The 17,485-nt window shown below is 48.3% G+C and overlaps 1 protein-coding gene and 1 long non-coding RNA gene across 3 annotated transcripts in view; both read left to right on the top strand.

The window, feature by feature from the left end:
- LOC147199696 (uncharacterized) overlaps positions 1 to 8,352 on the top strand; it is an 8,550-nt gene extending 198 nt beyond the window's left edge. The window contains exons 2-3 of the long non-coding RNA XR_015101924.1: positions 1,522 to 1,593; positions 2,979 to 8,352. This is a non-coding gene — a long non-coding RNA (uncharacterized LOC147199696). The remainder of the gene's footprint in view (positions 1 to 1,521; positions 1,594 to 2,978) is intronic.
- A 53-nt stretch (positions 8,353 to 8,405) lies between these two features.
- Positions 8,406 to 17,485, top strand: part of grin2ab (glutamate receptor, ionotropic, N-methyl D-aspartate 2A, b) — a 73,456-nt gene continuing 64,376 nt past the window's right edge. For both annotated transcript variants that reach the window (XM_086119450.1, XM_086119449.1), the window contains exons 1-2: positions 8,406 to 9,530; positions 9,843 to 10,019. In XM_086119450.1, the coding sequence (XP_085975576.1) occupies positions 9,513 to 9,530; positions 9,843 to 10,019 (195 nt within the window). In that variant the 5' untranslated portion in view covers positions 8,406 to 9,512. The remainder of the gene's footprint in view (positions 9,531 to 9,842; positions 10,020 to 17,485) is intronic.

The raw sequence follows: 17,485 nt of genomic DNA, 5'->3' as shown, positions 1-17,485 counted from the left end.
CCCGGGGGGCTTGAGTTCCTTACACCACACACACGCGCGCGCGACGGAATGCCCCGGTTGCCGTCACACATTACATCCAGGGAGGTTTTCGTACGATTCTTTTCGAACACAACCGAAAACGCCGCGACAAAAACGGCCTGATTGGAGTCTTTTTAGTCGCATACGTCGACTTGGTGTTGCCTTCAGGACCATCTGAACTCACAAATCTCTTTCTTTCTTTCTTTCTTTCTTTCTTTCTTTCTTTCTCAGGTCGCAGTGATAATTTTACAGTTTCTGTGTGTGTGTTGAAGTTCGAGCGTTTTTATACTCACTTTTTCGCTGGTATCACCAGTTAATTTTCTGAAGCTAGTCCCAGGGACTCGCTGATCAGAAAAGTATGAGTCCCATTATGCATTTAGAGAGTCCCAAATTTCGAATTCTGAAATGGTCTACTTATTCAATTGCATATGATAATAACACAAACAACAACAATATACATTGATAATAGGTTTATTTCTTATAAACAAACGCTGCAAAACTTTTAAAGAATTCAGGCATACAAGATTATTTTAGCAAAAAAACGATCCAACTTTAGCTGCCTCCTCTGTGATATCTCCGCAATAAACGTTCGCACTACTTGTTCGCAACACTTGTATTACCGTTACACAACTTGGCAATCGTCTGCTTTCCACTGAGTTAAGGCCGATCTCGCTCGGAACCTAACACCCAGCCGCCTGGTACCCAACTCTCTCGCCGCCTTTGGCAGCGAGCACGGGGTTCAATGTCTGCTTGTTTGATGTTTTATGGTTATTTTGTTTAAATTTTTGATGGAAAAAAAAACTTTGTCCAATCTATTGACATTATGCTGAAATTTCATTTTACCGGAAACACACTATCTTTTTTGTTTGGCCTAAGAATAAACAGCCATCTCCAGTTTTTGACATAAAATGTGACGGATGCCTCATATAAGAACACCATGGCTGAAAGGAAACAGGAGGTCTGCCATCTTGCTTTTGAAGGAGTCATTTTGGCTGATTTCCACTTGGGATTTGGCCTAAATGAGCCCTGATGGGAAGAAGGTACCTGAAACCGATGGGCCATTTTTCAGCAAATAATGGAGGAGAGGTTCTCCTGCAAAAATGAGCGACTATGCAAGTTTTTAGCAACTAACCGAAGATAGGTCCCCCACCAAAATCAGCAATTGGGTAAATTTATCAGCCACTAACTGATGATGGGGTCTAAAATAATATCACCCAGACAAGTTTTGCACTGAATAACAGAGCATAGCTTAGGAACGGAATAGTTCTCTCAGAGAGGATGAGAAAAAGAAAATCAGCAAATAAGCCTGTCTTTCTGGAAATAACCGAGGCTTGCTCGGCAAAGAGGCAAAAGCTGAACCACGAGTATGCAGAGTGTCAACCGCCACGTCGGGCCAAATGTGTCGTTCCAAACGGGCCTTTTCATCTCTTCAATGGCCCCATCTCACAAAAGAAACCCCAAAAACTTCATGTTCTCTTCATTTCTTTTCGCCTGTCTTCTCAGGCTGGGCCGGCGAACGATGGAAAGCGTGCCGGGAGATGGCAGAGAGGGCTAAATGGAGCATCACAAATGAAGGTGGGGCACATTTGTTTATTTGTTTTACCCCCCCCCCCCCCTCCCCCGCCCCAATTTTCATCTCGTGTAGTTCTCCAGCGAGCCGCCAGGGGGAGCCCCAATAGAATAAACAGCAGCCGATGTTGCTCATCACCTTCATCAACATCATCTACAGATTGTCTGCACATGCCAGACGACCTTGACCCCCACCCCCCCATCCTCCCACACCCACCCACACGCACACACTCACACAGCGCCTGCTTTTTTGATGATAGAAGCTCACAGAGGTTGTGCACATCATTGGCTTTTTTCTTCCCTCTCTTGCTCTTTTTTTTCCCCCTCCCCAGAACATTTTGGCAACATTTGGGTTATTTTTAGCAGCATTTCCCGGAGTGACATAGATAGGTTTTGAACCAATAAGACACGTTTGCTGTGCTTTTGGGTGGAAGTGTCGTTTGTTTCTGGCGCAGTTGCTATTGTGTAGACCGGGGCGCATCAGATCCAAATCAAAGTCCTTTGTTCACAAATGGCTGCTTGATACCGATTTCCCTTGACCAAATGGCGATGGCACAAATATGGAAGGAGACGATGACAAGAAAAGTACTTGCAGTCGTTGATACCAGATTATAAAAAACAAAAATAATTAATGAAAACTGCAAAATATTAGCAGAAAAAACACCATATTCAAAATAATTGAAAATAAATACATAGAAATTAGAGATTAAATAATTGGGAAAAAATAATCCATCCATTTTCTGAACCGCTTTATCCTCACAAGGGTCGCGGGGGGTGCTGGAGCCTCACCCAGCCGTTTTTGGGCAGTAGGCGGGGGACACCCTGAACCGGTGGCCAGCCAATCGCAGGGCACACAGAGACAAACAACCGTCCGCGCACACACTCACACCTCGGGACAATTTTGAGTGTTCAATCGGCCCGCCATGCATGTTTTCGGAATGTGGGAGAAAACCGGAGTACCCGGAGAAAACCCACGCAGGCCCGGGAAGAACAACAACAGGATCGAACCCAACCCAGGACCTCTGCACTGTGAACTCGACGCACTAACCACTGCACCACCAGGCCGCCCGAAAATGATTATGAAAACCAAAAATACTGAGCAAAAAATGAAAAAAAAACTTCCCAAATATTACTTTGTCGACCAACCGTCCCAAATTATGATGAGAAGTTTGCGGGTGAGGCTCTCCTGGAAACGTCCTCAGACTTGAAATGGTGCCTCGCGTGTGCGGGTTTGACAGTAGCGGAGGCCTGATGTCTTTGCTGTCAAAGTGACATTGTGTCCCCTGCTGCAAATAGAACCTCGAAAATCCCACGCAAGCGGGCTCACGGGCCTTTTTCCACAGGCGCTTTGGCACTTCCTCTCGATGACTTTTTTTTTTTCTTTCCCCCAGCACGGCTTCAGGCGTTCGTGTCAGCGGCCGATCCATCCGCCTATCGCCTACTGCGCCACTCGGTCTCCAAGCAGCTGGTCCCGCCGTCGTCGCCGCCCACTCCGTCCGCGCGATCAAGCCAATGTTGTTGATCGGTGAGGCCGATCTGTCGCCCGGGGAGCCGCTGTCATTCTCGCCTCGCCTGCGTTCGCTCCCGTCCGAGGGCTGGAACCTCAGCAAATTCTCCACTCAAGGCAAGCTTGAAAAATGAACCCAATTATGCATATGGTAAAAAACATGTCATAAGCCACCACACACACATGCAAAGAAATAGACAACCAATACAAAATATCAAGAAAAAATAGACACAAACAAGTGCAACGTTTTTCAAGCGAAGAAAAAAAAAGTCAACTACAAAAAACAAGAAAAATATTGAATGATGAAGAAAAATATCAGCTGGGAAAATATGACAGAATAAAAAAAATAGAAACATGTTAACAAAATCATTAAAAAATGTTTACCAAAAACAAGATACTTGGAAAATACTTAAGAATATTATAAACAATAAAACATGACAAGCAACAGACAATAACTGACAATATTTGACAGGATACTAAAATATTAGCAAAACAATATCAAGGATCAGATGAAAATGTGCACCAAAAAGTTGTCATAACAAAATAAAAGAGTATGAAGGAAAAGTCATTTTTTAAAGAGAATGCACAATCACAGAGCGTGCAAAAATAATCTGTGAAAATATACAAATATATTCAAAAACAAATCTCAAATGATCACATTCATAATGCACCCAAAACATATTAGATGAAAAATTCAACTACATGAGGAAACAAATTGGATGAAAAATGCAAACCTATTAACGAAAAACATATTAGGAAAAAAAAGCATAATATGAGATGAAAACTACATTTACACATTTAAAAAAAAAATTATAAAATGTGAAAACTATTCGGGATCAATGATAAAAATATTAGCACCATGCAAAAATCGAAGCAAACGATACAGATCAGTTGGAAAAGATGTTTGGAGGGGAGGTCCACCCCAAAATTTTCTTTCCCTGAGCCCTCCCATCTGTGTTTTTTTTTTTTTTTTGTTTGTTCGTTTTTTGTTTTGTAGCATTTTAGCGTGTCCCTCACGACTCCGACATTTCTGCGAGCTCGGCTAACGAGGCGTTTGGTGAGCCGGTTGACCGGATCTATTTGTTAAGTTCGCTTTTACTTTGAAGTTGTTCCTGAAAAAAAGTATTGAAAAACAACACAATGGCGCCCTGAGATGACAAAAAAAGACACCCCAAAATTTTTTTGGACGACACTATGTTGTACGTTGCCTGTTGCCGGCGTTTCGTGGCGGCTCCGGCGCTAGCAAACGTTAGCAGCTCTCGCAAGCCCTAGCCGCGCTCAAGTGCACCACCGACTGCGGAGAGCCGCCATCGAATTACTTTCCAAAGGCGGTAGATGGAAATGGTTCCGCACACTTTGATGCTGACAGCCTGACACGGTTAGCGTTCCAAATGACCTCTTTTTATTTTCTTTTTCTAGCCAGCCAAATGGGTAGTGTGCTTCTGATGTCACTTCCGTCTCAGAGACCAAAATCGATGCCCGAAATCGAATTCTGGTTCCTGAATGCGATTTGTGTTCTTCAAGAAAAAAAACCCGAGACCCAAGCCCTCACTGGAGCACTCCGAATCCCGATGTAGTCCAACGGGTCCCTCAAGTCCAGCAGCTCAAGGGTGCACCTAAAAATACCGCGAAAGCGTTTGGTGGCCGCCGAAAACCCTCCTAATGCGTTCAGCGAAGAAGTGCAGTCAAAGCCTTGACATTGAGCGCTGAATGTCGCCTGCGGAGGCCACGGGCCCGCTCCTTTTCAGCAAGGCGGCTTTCTTTCTCTGAACATATTTAATGTCCCCTCTGGCTGCGCTGATAATAGAAGAACCATCAGAGAGAGAAAAAAAAATAACACTGCCTCCAAATGAGCTGTTTTAAATTGTTCACTGGACTGCGGCAATTAGCTCCAGCCCGCCGCTTGCAACGTTTGTGACGCTCCGCTGCGCCGACCGACCGGATGGACCGACAGATGGCGCTGGCCGGCGTCGACTCTCACGACTGACAACCCCCCAAAAAAAACGTTGAAAGTATACCGCTGTGTGAAAACACGACCATAGGTTTGAAACCCGAACCCTATTTTGAATCCCCCCTTTTGAAATTCCACCCCTGACTAGAAACACTGACTCTAGTTTGAAATGGGAAGCCCGGCTTGAAATCTGAATTTAAAACCCTAACCCCAAGTTTGGAGCCCCAATTCAGAACGCTCACCTAGCCTTGAAAAAATAATATGATACCCCAACGCTGTCTGAAATTGTGGCAAATTCTGACTTGCAACCAAAACTCAAGAAGGAGATGATAATGCCGTCTTGAAACCTGACCCTTAAATTAAATCTTAATCTTAATCTTAAATTGAAACCTTACCCTGAAATTGAAACACGAAGCCAGCCTTGAAAGGCCAATTTTGTAACGCTGACACTGTTGTGAATTCATACTTTCAAATTCCAGTCTGTCTTCAACCCTAGATGAAAGCGATAGCGCCGTCTTGCAATCAGAAATGAAAACCCGACCGATAGTTGGAAGCATTAACCCAGGCTTGAAACCCCAATTTAAAGCCCAACACTGTCTTGAGTCCCTACTTTGAAATTCCAGTCTGGCTTGAAACCCAAATTTCCCTTTCACGCCTTAATCCAAATCTGCCTTTTTTTTTTTTGTGGTCTGGAGTTGCACCGTCGTCGGGTCTTGTTGTCATGGGAACGTGTCTGGCTATGATTTGGAGCCTCGTCCGGGGTGGGCTATTTTTTCACCCTTTCGCTTTCCCCAGTGCGCTCATCTACGAGTGGGACGCTAGCCGGTAACCGGGATGCTCTGCTGCCTTCACAAAAGTGGTGACACTGATCAAGTAGTTACCATGGTAACCAGAAATTGCCCACATCATTTTGTGTGTGTGTGTGTGTGTGTGTGTGTGCGTGTGTGTCGGGAGGCCTTGTGTAATGGTTTTCTCTCCTCTCTAATCTATTTATGTACATTCATATTTATCAGTTTGTGCACTTGCTGCCTGGCGCTTTCGTATCGCCGCCTTTGAGACTCTTCATTTCCGCCGTGACGTTAGCCAAACGTCGTTAGCGGCACCGGCCTTTTGTCTCTGCTAATTATGTAACAAAAGGAAAACTAGTCGATTGTTAGCGCGCTGTCCACGCTGTACCGTGCGGTGATAATGGCCTTCACTTGCTTTTTTTTTTTTTTTTTTAATTTCCTCACACTTTCCATAATCAGTCACTTGTTGGAGCTATTAGCAGCTGTGCGTAGCTTATTTCAGGCACGCGCGCGCACGCGTTCGAGTGTGTGTGTAAGTGCGCGTGTGTGTAAGTATGTGCGTGCGTGCGTGTGTGTGTGTGTATATTTGTGTGTCTGTGGTTGGGACTCTCAACTCTCGATGTTGTGCTGGCATTCAACTTGAGAGCTCAGCTATGTGGTTGTTGAGCTATCTGCCAAGTGATTTAGTTTGACCGTGACTGTCCGCTTCGTATGGACGGAATGTTCACATTTTATCTGGCAAAATGCTGCTGACTGGAAAGCGGCTTGACTTCGTCAATGCAAAACACAGCTGGATGACAGCCTTTCCTTCCTTGACAACCAAACTCTGCGTTTTGGTTTCCTGAAGTGTACTACGGTGTCCTTGTTTGGCCTTGGCAGAGGCGCGCGTGTTTGCCCCGTGCGTTAATGTGGTTTATTGTTTGAACTTTCAACGATTCTTTCCCCACCCCGGAGTCTTTTCCCTTCTTGCCTTTTCCTCAGATGACTTTCTTCTGCTTTGTGATTGGCCAAAGAGTCGGTCAGGACGTGGCGTGAGAGCAGGGCATCTTTGAGCCAGCGAGGTTGATTGCGCTCCCCTTCCGTAAAGAGTGTAGAAGAGCAGCTTGGCAATTGCTCCACCGGGGCTCGCAAACGGCTCCTCGTGGCCCTCGCGTCGCATCTGCGCTGCGGGCTCGTTTTGACAACAACGATAAAAGAAAAAAAAACCTAAAACAAAAACGGTAAGCTTTTTTTTTTTTTTTTTAAATCTGGAAAGCTCCTGGAATGTCTTTTTTTTCCTCTTTCATGGTGACGTTACGCAAGCGTCTGTTTCCTTTTGTTCGGAGCCTGGCGGGCTCGTTCCTGTCGGAGGATGAGGAGGGGGGTGGGCGGGGGGCCTCAACAGGTGGCGAATGTTCTCCTCGGGAGGCGAAGAGAGGATGACGAGCGAGAGGAGGACCGCGTGCGCTCGCTCGGTGGGAAAAAGGAGCCCCGCGGCCTGCTTTCATGCGCCCGATACGACAGCCCCGGCGAGCTGGCGACGACGTGACCCCGTGCGCGCCATCTGTCTGCAGCGGGGGGGACGAGGCGATTCTCCGGAGAGGGGGGAATAGAGAAGGTGGGGGGGGGCTCCCCGAGGACCCCCTTCTGCGCGCGTACACCCCCTCCAGCTGCCGTTTTGATGGGCTAATTACGTCTAATTGAGGCTGCGCGGCTCACAAGCCTCTCCAGTTCCCCTCATCTCGCCCGCTTTAACGAGCAAAGCCACTGACGGAGAACATGACACATCATCGGGCTCGTTTGTGCGCGCGGGCGCGTCTGCGAGTGTGCGTGTGAGCGGCTGAGCGCATATTGAAATGTTCTGCCTGTGCGCACTGATGCCGGTGGTGTGATGGCGACACACACACACACAGACCACATCAAGCGGCGCGCAGGCCACACGTACAAACCCCTCACATATCCCAATAAGCCGCACTCGGTCACACAAACGAGTCGCGTGCGTTCCAGCGCGCGTGTATGAACACGCACGCGCATCACGCTCCTCGCACCGCATGTGCGTGCGCGCGCGCGCAGGCATTAAAGACACTTCACAAACCACACGCACGCGTGTACATCGTTGAATTGATTCTTAAGTAAGCGGCGGCCAATATAATCGCTTAATATGAGCTCCCGAAATCGGCCAAAAAATCGTCCTTTTTATTGCCGATCTTATTTGTTACAACAAAATAAAAGATAATGACGTTCAAACATCCCCGGGCCCCCACACGCACACAAAAAGGCAAACGTGGCCAACTTTTCTCTCGGCTGTGAAGTTAAAAGGATTGTAAAAGTCAAAGGTTCTGATTGAATTCATATCGTCACTGTTGTAAGTGATTTCCTCGGTTGTGTACGTATCTGAAACGATTCGGCCGACGAATCGAATCGGTTGTCGTTATTCAATTCTCCCGAATATGAGGACGATTGACTTTGCTCCTCTTCGACGGCGTCCATCTTCCGCATCGCCTTCATTCCCGCCCTACATTCGGTGCCATTTGCACAAAAACGGCGGGGGGGGGGGGGGGGGGTAGGTGATAAAGGTGGAAAAAAACTGGGGGGGGGGCTTTTCAAGGCAGCGCGAAAGTCTGCACCGAGGGAAAAACCCAGAGACGAATGACGTTTTTTGACAAGCGCGCAAGTCGGATTCTCCCGGCGGAATTGCTGCGCATGCCCTTTTCCCATCATGCACTTGCTAAATAGACATTTGATAAGATTTTATAAATGGAAGATGAAGTCACCCCCCGCCACCGCCCCCACCTTCCTCTTTCCCTCCCCTCCCCTGCTCCCCCATCCTGCTCTCATTCGGGCCCCGGTGTCCCGATGTTTAATTAACTAGTCCGCGGCTGTGGAAGTGCCTTCAGCCTTCAACCTTCAGCCGGCGGCGGCGCGGGGGCGGGCGGGCTGTGGGCGAACGGGGACTCGCAACGTTTCCGTGCGCATCTCGGCTCGCCAACTCCCAACTTGGGTGTGTGTTTGTGTGCGTGTGTGTGTGTGTGTGTGTGCGTGCGTGCGTGCCTTCTCTCTCTCTCTTTTTTTTTTTTTTGCACGCGCGGAGGATTACATGTACATCCATACGTAGGTATCAATACATGCGTTTGTGTGTGTGTGTGTGTGTGTGTGTGTGTGTGTGTGTGTGTGTGTGTGTGTGTGTGTGTGTGACGGAATCTCCCCTCCGCGCACACACGCTCTCGAGTCTCCAAGAATCCACGCGGAGGAGGACAGAAGAAGAGGAGGCGGCTGTCCACGGGCTCTCACACTGCGGAAGGCACGCGGAGCTGCCTGGAGATCCCCCTCCCCGCCCCCAAATATCGGCGGGTCCTTGCACCCGCATGCACTCCGAGCACCGCCTCCCTCCCCGCGCTCGGAGTGGACGTTTGACTCCATCGGGAGCAGCAGCGGGAGGGAATCGGCTCCCGAGCTCCAGGAGGTTTCGCTGCGGGTGCGCGCGGACACGACAGGTGGATTAAACCGAGCGGCGCGGTTCTCGTTTCTGAGCGGAGGTGCTTCTGCTGCGCGCCCGTTTTTCTCCCCACTTGGTCCCCTCGGACGGAGGCGCGATTGATGGATTAATTTGACCGGGGCGGAGGGGGGACACTCACCCCTTGGAGGGCACCCGAATGGAGTAACAGGCTGCAATGTCATCTCCACCCGGCCGCCTGGAGAGATGTGTCACGGGAATGGGGTGAGTGCCGTGGCTTCGGGGATCGCGTGGCGTGGGGACAAGTGCAGCACAAAACCCGCGGCTTGGAGCAGCGCGAGAGGAGGTGTCGTCCCCCCCCCCCCCCCCAATACATATATATTTTTTTCTAGTCGCACTTTTTAATTCAACTCCGATTGTGACGCGCGCGCACGACGTTAAATATGCTAATGAGTCACGCCGCCGTGCGCGCGCGTCCTCGGCCTGGCGGGACTCAACAAGTCGCCGCATGCCGCGCACGCGCATCACCAACACAACAACCACGGCGCTAATCACGCGCCATGTGTACGGTTGCAGATCAAGTTGAAACACTTTGGCACCAGGAGGAGGAGGAAGGAGGACGACGACGAGCCGGAGGAGGGGCGCGATGGCCGGCCACGACGACGCCGACGCGCGGGTCAGGGAAGCAGCGGCGGCGCGCACGCTCACGGAGCCGCGAGACGAAGGCGCAAAACGCGCCTTGTGACAGCCAAGGTAAGACGAGACGAGACAAGCGATCGCGACGCGCGCGTGGCCGCCGCAGTCCGTAGTCGGCGCGCGCGCGGCCGCCGCCTGACGCTTGGCGGCGCTGTTGCATCGCCGGCTCGTGTCTCACATGATGATGCCCGTGATGATGCTGATGAGAGGCCATGCAAATGCGTTCCCCAATTACACTTTGAATACAGTCACGTTTCATAGACACACATGCTCGCACACAGACGCGCTTTCTCTCTCTCTCTCCCTCTCACACACACACACACACACACACGAATGCACGCACACGCGCTTGTATGGAAGTCATGCAGCCTATAATTCTCCATCAGGCGTATAATTTCAGCTCTGGCTCATCTTCATGCTAAATAGTGTGTGTGCGTGCGTGTGTGTGTGTGCGTGCGTGTGTGTGCATGCGTGTGCGTGTGTGTGTGTTGACACCGCCTCTGTACTTTTGCCCTCTCTGTACTTTTGCCCTCTTATTGGTCACCAAGGTGCAAGTTTGCCATAAAAAGAGAGGCATAGAGCAAACAAAAGAAAAGAAAAGATGAGTGATGTCACTACAATCAAAGACATTATCAAGCTAACTTATACTTAAATAAAATGTCGTGTTGAATTGACTCCATTTTATTTCGTCTAATTTCACATTGACGGGTGAAAGCGAGGTTCCCAACTTTCATTGCATTTGCCCGCTTGATTGAAATAAAAAAATGGCCAACTTCCTGTTTGATTTCCCTCACGGGTCCCCCGAGCCTTTTGACTGCATCTTATTATGATCGACACGTCCATGGAATTTCACGGGCATCGTTGAAAGTGTGCTGATTTGCACAAAAGCGGCCCACATAACACGGAGTCAAGCGATGAGATGTGATGTGAGGTGATGTGAGTGCTTGGGCCGCAGCGTGACCCACGTAGTGTGGCGGTGACGTGTCTCTGGATGAGCCGCTCGGCGAGGGTGGCGACTAAACCAGAGCCGAGTCGGACCCCTCCGCCGCCGACGTAGCGCTGGCCGAGCAGGTACAGCATTCGCCGGCGTCCCCGGGCGCCTCTCTCCTCGCCTCAGTTTATAACCCACGTAATCCCTTACGTTCAATGCCGCTCTCTGTCTCTCTCTCTCGCACCGCTCGCTCCGTCTTATTACTGGGCTCAGTTATAAAAAGATGACCCACTTGGGATTTTCCGACACGTAAAACCTGGTCACGTATCCCGTCTGTGCTCCCTGGCTCCCCCACGACGTGTTCTCAAGCACTTGATGGAGATGCACACCGTCTGAAGTGTTGACCCTTCTCCGATTTGCAGATTGTCGCCCGACGAATGAACCATCGCTATTGGTCAAAACCGACAAGGGCGCTGGCTCAAATGATCAAAAACATAAGCAAGCCAACTAACATCGTCACGTTGTCTCTGTAAAATGACCATTTCAAACTAAATAATAGGAGACGGTCAAAAGCCAAACAACTCACTGACTGACTTTTCAACCAACTAACCAGTAAACCAACAAATCCAACGAAAGTCTGATTAAAACATCAACCACGGCAGTCATGGAGACCTTGACTTCCTACCCTAATTTGAACCCTAAGCCAAATCTGAATCCTTGCCCTGAAACCCTGACCCAGACTGGCAACCTTATTCTGAAACCCCAAGCCCAGGGAATCGTCTTGTTTTGTTATTTCCACATAAAAAAACAAAAATCTCCTTCGAAACAAAAGCAGCCTTTGAGGTCCTGGAAGCAAGAACATTTTTAAAAAGAATCATCGAATGCACGCTTTGAGGTCCTGGCAGCTTGCCGCCTTGCCAGATGTGAGCTCCGGTCTCCTTCTTGTCGAAGGTGACACATTTTCTCCGTCCGAGTGTTTATTTCCACTCAGGGCGTTGGCGTGCGCAGCCGGCCGGCCTCCGGCGAAGCCGCCGGCTCGTCAGCTGTCCGCAAGGAGCGGATCGGCGACTTGAAAGTCAATTAAAGCCGCCTCCGCCTCACATTCCGCCACTCCCGGAACATCTGCGGCCCCGACTCGGGCTGCCTCGGCTTGAGCCGGCCGCCGACCGGTTCCGGGAAAAGGATGCCGCCGCGCCGCATCGATTCCAGGCCGCCGGGCCCGACGGGATGTTTGGGAGGTTCCGGGCCCTAATCCTTGGTCCGGTTTTAACCACGGTTTAAAACCCTCACGGGAAATCCAAACTCTTGTGGGAAATATCGACTCAAGTTTGGAACTCTGATTTGGATCGTCAAATATGAAACCGCAAACGTTGTTTGAAGATAACATCAAACCGGACCTGGAAATGCTACTTTGACAACATCTAATGCTTGAGGAAACTTGAACCAAATTTAGAAACCCTAATTTGATACCAAAGTCGTTTTTTGAAACGCTAAGCCTCGTCCGAAATCCTAATTTGAAACAGTAAGTCTATTTTGAAAGATGAACCTTGTCTTGAAACCCTATTTCTTGTTTGGAACCCTATCCTTGGCTTGGAGTCCTTTGGCTGAAAACCTTACTTGGAAATCCTAAGACTGACCTGGAGACCCTTGTTGGAAAATCTCAGACAATCTGATTATTCGGAATTCTTATCCCTGAAAGCGCCCTTGCAACCCTAAAACTCGTTTGAAGCTTAAACTCTCGACTTTGAAAGGCTTCCCCACTTGTGAAAGAGCGCACGTCAACAACAGCCCAAATGTGTGCGAGGGCCGTACCGGCTGTCCTCCCGATCTCCGAGGCAATGATGTCACTGTGCCGTCTTCACCTTCTTGGCGGCGGCTCGCGATCATCGCCTTGGCCGGTAAACGGGAGATTTCGAAGGCAAACGTCAACATCTGTCAGCGACATCTGGAAGCCACGCTGCCTGACGAGGGCCCCGAGACCCGAGCGTTTAGCCGGCGGGATGCAAATTCTCCCGCGGCTCATCGGCGCCGCGACAAACACCTTCAGTGTCACGCTCACGCGCGCTCAGACACGCGCATCAATATTAACACCGCGGATTAGTGTGGATTGAAGCCATCTGTCATCCATTTCGAAAGCAAAGGCGAGCTCAATATTGAGACGCGTCGGCCATTGCGGAGGAAGACATCAAAGGTGTTTTTCATGTTGGACCGCGGACCCCTCTCCTGACCCCCCCCCCCCCCCTCAATCAGGCTATTTCTTTTTTTTTTGTTTGTTTTCTGTTTCTGTTTACTTTCCCCCCCATCTACCTTGATATCGCTTCATTAGTGCAGCGTGTAGCAGTAACAGTGATATCATTTTTTTTTTAGCCTCCTGCTCATAGCTGCGAGTGGTGCCATTAGCGACGCCGCTCCTCGGCAAGACGTGGCCAATATCACAAATTAACTAAGCAAAAAATAAAAAAGGAGCAAACTGGTTCAGACGTTAGCGGACAAAAGGAGCGCCTAATAACTAACAGGCAAGGAGGTGTGAGTTTCAAACTACTAAAACGGACGGACTTAATCACAAATTATTTGTGGTTGAAAAAGTTGCTAAAGAGCAAGTGAACTAAGTGGTTGGCATGTGCTGACTAACAACCTTGGTTCAAGAAATTTGACCGAACAAAGCGTCAACGGGCAAACTCACACAACAGCTATCGATGATTCGATATCTGACAAAATAATAAGTGACAACAGAAACCGCCACTGAGCCTTGGTCAAAACGAACATGTGAACTAGCTAACTAGATAACTGTATCAAGTATCAAGTACAACTTTATTGTCAGATGTGCTAACATACAGCACAGATGAAATTTCCTCCCTCTTCAACAGACAACAGGCAACAAGAGGAGCCGCTGCGGGTGCCCGCGCCGCCTCTTTGCAATGCTAACCATAAAAACCGCTATCGGCTAAAGTGAAAAATCAAGAATTTAGTGAAGACACTTAACCATCTAATATAGACATTTTATTCATTCATTCATTAAATTTTTTTTTTTTTACCAGTTTGTAGTCATTTATCTGTGATTGCAAATAACAAGATTAAACATTTTACGAAAACCGATGAACGAAACAGTAACGAGAATAGTTTTGCATTTTAAAATATTTCATGAATGGATGACAGATGGCGCTTTATACGGAACGCACAACATCAACGACGAACCATCATAATAAATGACACCGTTTGAATGAACTGTTGCCATTTTGCTCATTCCCGCGCAATTTAGTTGTTTGAAACGCACCGCTGTCATTTTCCATCCGAGCGCCGCCTGCGCTTCTTTCCAAACATCGTACGTAGGCCGTGAGGATGTCGACCTCGGAAGGCTGTCGTTTCTGGTCTTGCGCTTACGGGCGCCATTCTTACCCTGCCCGGTCGCGCACGCGCCCGCTCTCGTGACGCCTGCCAAGCATTATTCCAAAAGAGATAACACGCACGGCGGGATTTCCGTGCAAAAGTGACGGCAAAATCCTATTTTCCCCAAGCGCCTCGGAGGAAGAGCCAGCAGATGATTAGGCCCCGCTAGGAATCTCATCAAGTACAACGGCTCCGATACTTGAGCTAGTAACAATGACGACCAATTACACGGTACTTAAGGAGAGCCGAGCGCCCTCTACAGGTGAAAAGTGGAGTGATGTTTGTGACGCTCGCCCCCTTTCGCACAGAGACCCCGCAAAAAGCTGCACAAACCTAAAATCCTGTCGTGAACCCAACCGAGGTGGATTGCGATTTCACGCAGCAACACAGCTCCCCGCAACAGCGCTCGAAGCCGTACTCTGTAACATAAAAAATCATTTGATTTGCAGCCCTGCTAACCCTGGCTTGAAACCTTAATCTGCGGCCTTAAACCTCGCCCGAAAGCCTGCTTTGGAACCTTAACGCCGTCTTGAAACGTTCATTTGAAAGCATAACCCTCTTGCGCAACCATAACCCTGACTTGAAACCGTAATCCGCATCTCCGATTGGTTTAGGGCTTGTCATGTGACCGCTGCCGGCTCTGACTTCAATTTAAGATCCTCTCCCTGTCAGTGGCAACAAAGGAAGAAGAACAAATACTTCATTACTGTACTTAATTAGATTTTTTTTTCTTTTATCTGTACTTTACTTGAGTATGCTGGGGACATTTCAGGCGGGGGGGGGGGGGGGGCGGGAAACCAGGAAGAGGAACGTGAAGCGCGGAGCGTTCGCTAATATGACGCAAAAGGTCTAGGGAGGCAAGATATTCCCCATCCGCGGCGTTACTTTAGAGAACTGATGTTAGGCATTCCGAGATTGACTCGTGCCAAATGTTTTTCTCTCTTGTGCCAGCCTAAAAAAACCCCACAAGCTTCTAGCTGGGTTAGCATTTCTTGCGTTTGTTCGCTAAACAGTGCTAGCTAACTGGATGGATAGATAGATAGATAGTCCCAAGTCCCAAGTCACAAAAAATTCTGAGAAGTCAAGGTGGGACTCGATCCCTCGTGCCATGCCGGTACACTTCATGTACACCTGACACGCGTTGTGTTGCAAAAACAAATACATGCCGTGCATGGGTTTTAAACCTGCGGCATGCACTTGTTTTTGCAACACAACGCATATCAGGTGTACATGAAGTGTACCTGCATGGCACGAGGGATATTATTATTTGTACTCGTGCGTAAGTACAGAGGGCAAGTGCTTTTGCCACATCTTGTCTGCTTTCCTACCGCGCTTCCCAAATGCTATTAGCGGCTAGCAGATTTGTGACCACCGATCACAATGCCGACACGCACGCACACACACACACACCTTCACCTTGTTGGGTTGTTGAAATCATGACAACGGTAATCTCAAGTGGATAAATAAGTGACATAAAAGTCCTCGGCAGAATCGATGAAGGTGCCTGTGCACGAACAGACCTTTGACAAAGTGACTTACAGGTGAGCGGGAAGCGGCATAATCACAGGAGAGGATCGATCGCGATTTAAACAGAAGGTTCCGGGGCCGCGCGGGACGTTCGTCTCGTAAGCGCATTCGTATCGTTCCCGCTGATTTGTGTTCCATATTTATAAAGATGTTTACCGGTGGGGGGAAAAGAGCCGCCGCAGAATGAGAAATGACAGCCCCGCTCGTGTTCGACATGAACTCGCTACCAGATACCGACAAGATCAGCTGACGGGTTTCTGCCAAGCAATTACGGATTGTGTATCAAGTTAGGGATCCAAGTCATGGTTGCGGTTTCAAAGATGGCCCTTGACTGATATATATATATTTTTTTCCATCTGAATAATCCTCGAGATAAATAAAAAGGTATTGCGGCGTGTCATCTATCATGCGAATCACGTCAGGTGTTCGCCATGTGCCACATCTGTCACATGTCGAGCCAACTGCGAGCCGAGCGTGAAGCGTGCACATCATCAACCTTCTCCTTCGCCTGCGGCCAAAGTTGACAGTCAATGCGGATGAAAAAAAAAAAAAGAAGTCTGATGGGATTTCGGACGCGATGCCGCCGGCCGCTCTCATTTGCTAAAGTGACGCCGACGAGGCCAAAGCACGCTCACCCTGCTCTGCACGCATGCGGACCACCGCGGCGCACGGCGCGCCCGGCGTAGTTGCCGCAAGAGTCCGAGCTCCATCCTTTTGAAATTTCAGTGGCAAAAAAGGTCTCCAAAAGCCATGTCGGGCTATACGCGGAATGCCGGCCGTTTTGGTCGCATGTCTCAATTTCTCGAAGAATCAAGCACCGGAAGCTATTTGGAACAAGCGACATGAAATTTGGTCGGCGTGTCTATCATGAGTAGGTCCACAAAAAGTCTCAAGAAGTCGTAGACCCTAAAATGCGCGGGAACAAAGCCCCCCACAAATGTGACTTGTGCAACCTCAGAATCTTTTGAAAACCACCTCCAGAGTCTGATTTAACTAAAAAAAAAAAAAATTTTTTTTTTTAAATCAAAGTTTGGCGTGCTTGTCTGTCATAAGAAGACCGACAAAAACACACAAAGTTGAACATTTTGGTTTCATCACCTCAAATTGAATGCAGTGAAATTTTTGAAAATCCTGCCAACAAGACGGGATTACTTACACCATGAGTAGACCCTCAAAAAAGGCCCACATTTCACTCAAAGCTTGCAACAAAATTTAAAGTAGCTTTATTTGATCTGGTCGAACTTTTTTTTTCTCATTTTTTTCCAATGACAGCCTTATTTTTATATGTGCAACTTGTGTATGCGCATGTCGTATTTTTCCTTTGTTGACTTTATGGTGCAGTTTTATTACTTTAACCTGGTGGGGGGGGGGGTGGTTACAGGCATCTTATTTGAATTTGAACTTTAATGGGGTATCATTTTGTGGCTTGATGGTATATATATATATATATATATATATATATACGCATATATATATATTTTTTTTAATGGTAGAATTATTTCGATCCGTGCAAATTTTGGGGTGATTCATGGTGCTTTTTTTGTGAACCCGTGCAACTCGGAGGTTGTTTGTTGTCAACGTTGGAGTGGATTTTTGGTAGATTTACTTGCACCTATGAAACTTTTATCAAACATTTATGGTTATTTTATTTTAAGACGCATGAGTTAGGTGATTGACG

The sequence above is a fragment of the Hippocampus guttulatus genome, chromosome 9 (assembly GCF_054856545.1).
Source record: "Hippocampus guttulatus isolate MCC_2025c chromosome 9, RoL_Hgut_1.0, whole genome shotgun sequence".
In the NCBI taxonomy this organism is placed as follows: Eukaryota; Metazoa; Chordata; class Actinopteri; order Syngnathiformes; family Syngnathidae; genus Hippocampus; species Hippocampus guttulatus.
The sequence above is the reverse complement of the archived record's forward strand: the minus strand, read 5'-3'. Positions and strand labels throughout refer to the sequence as shown.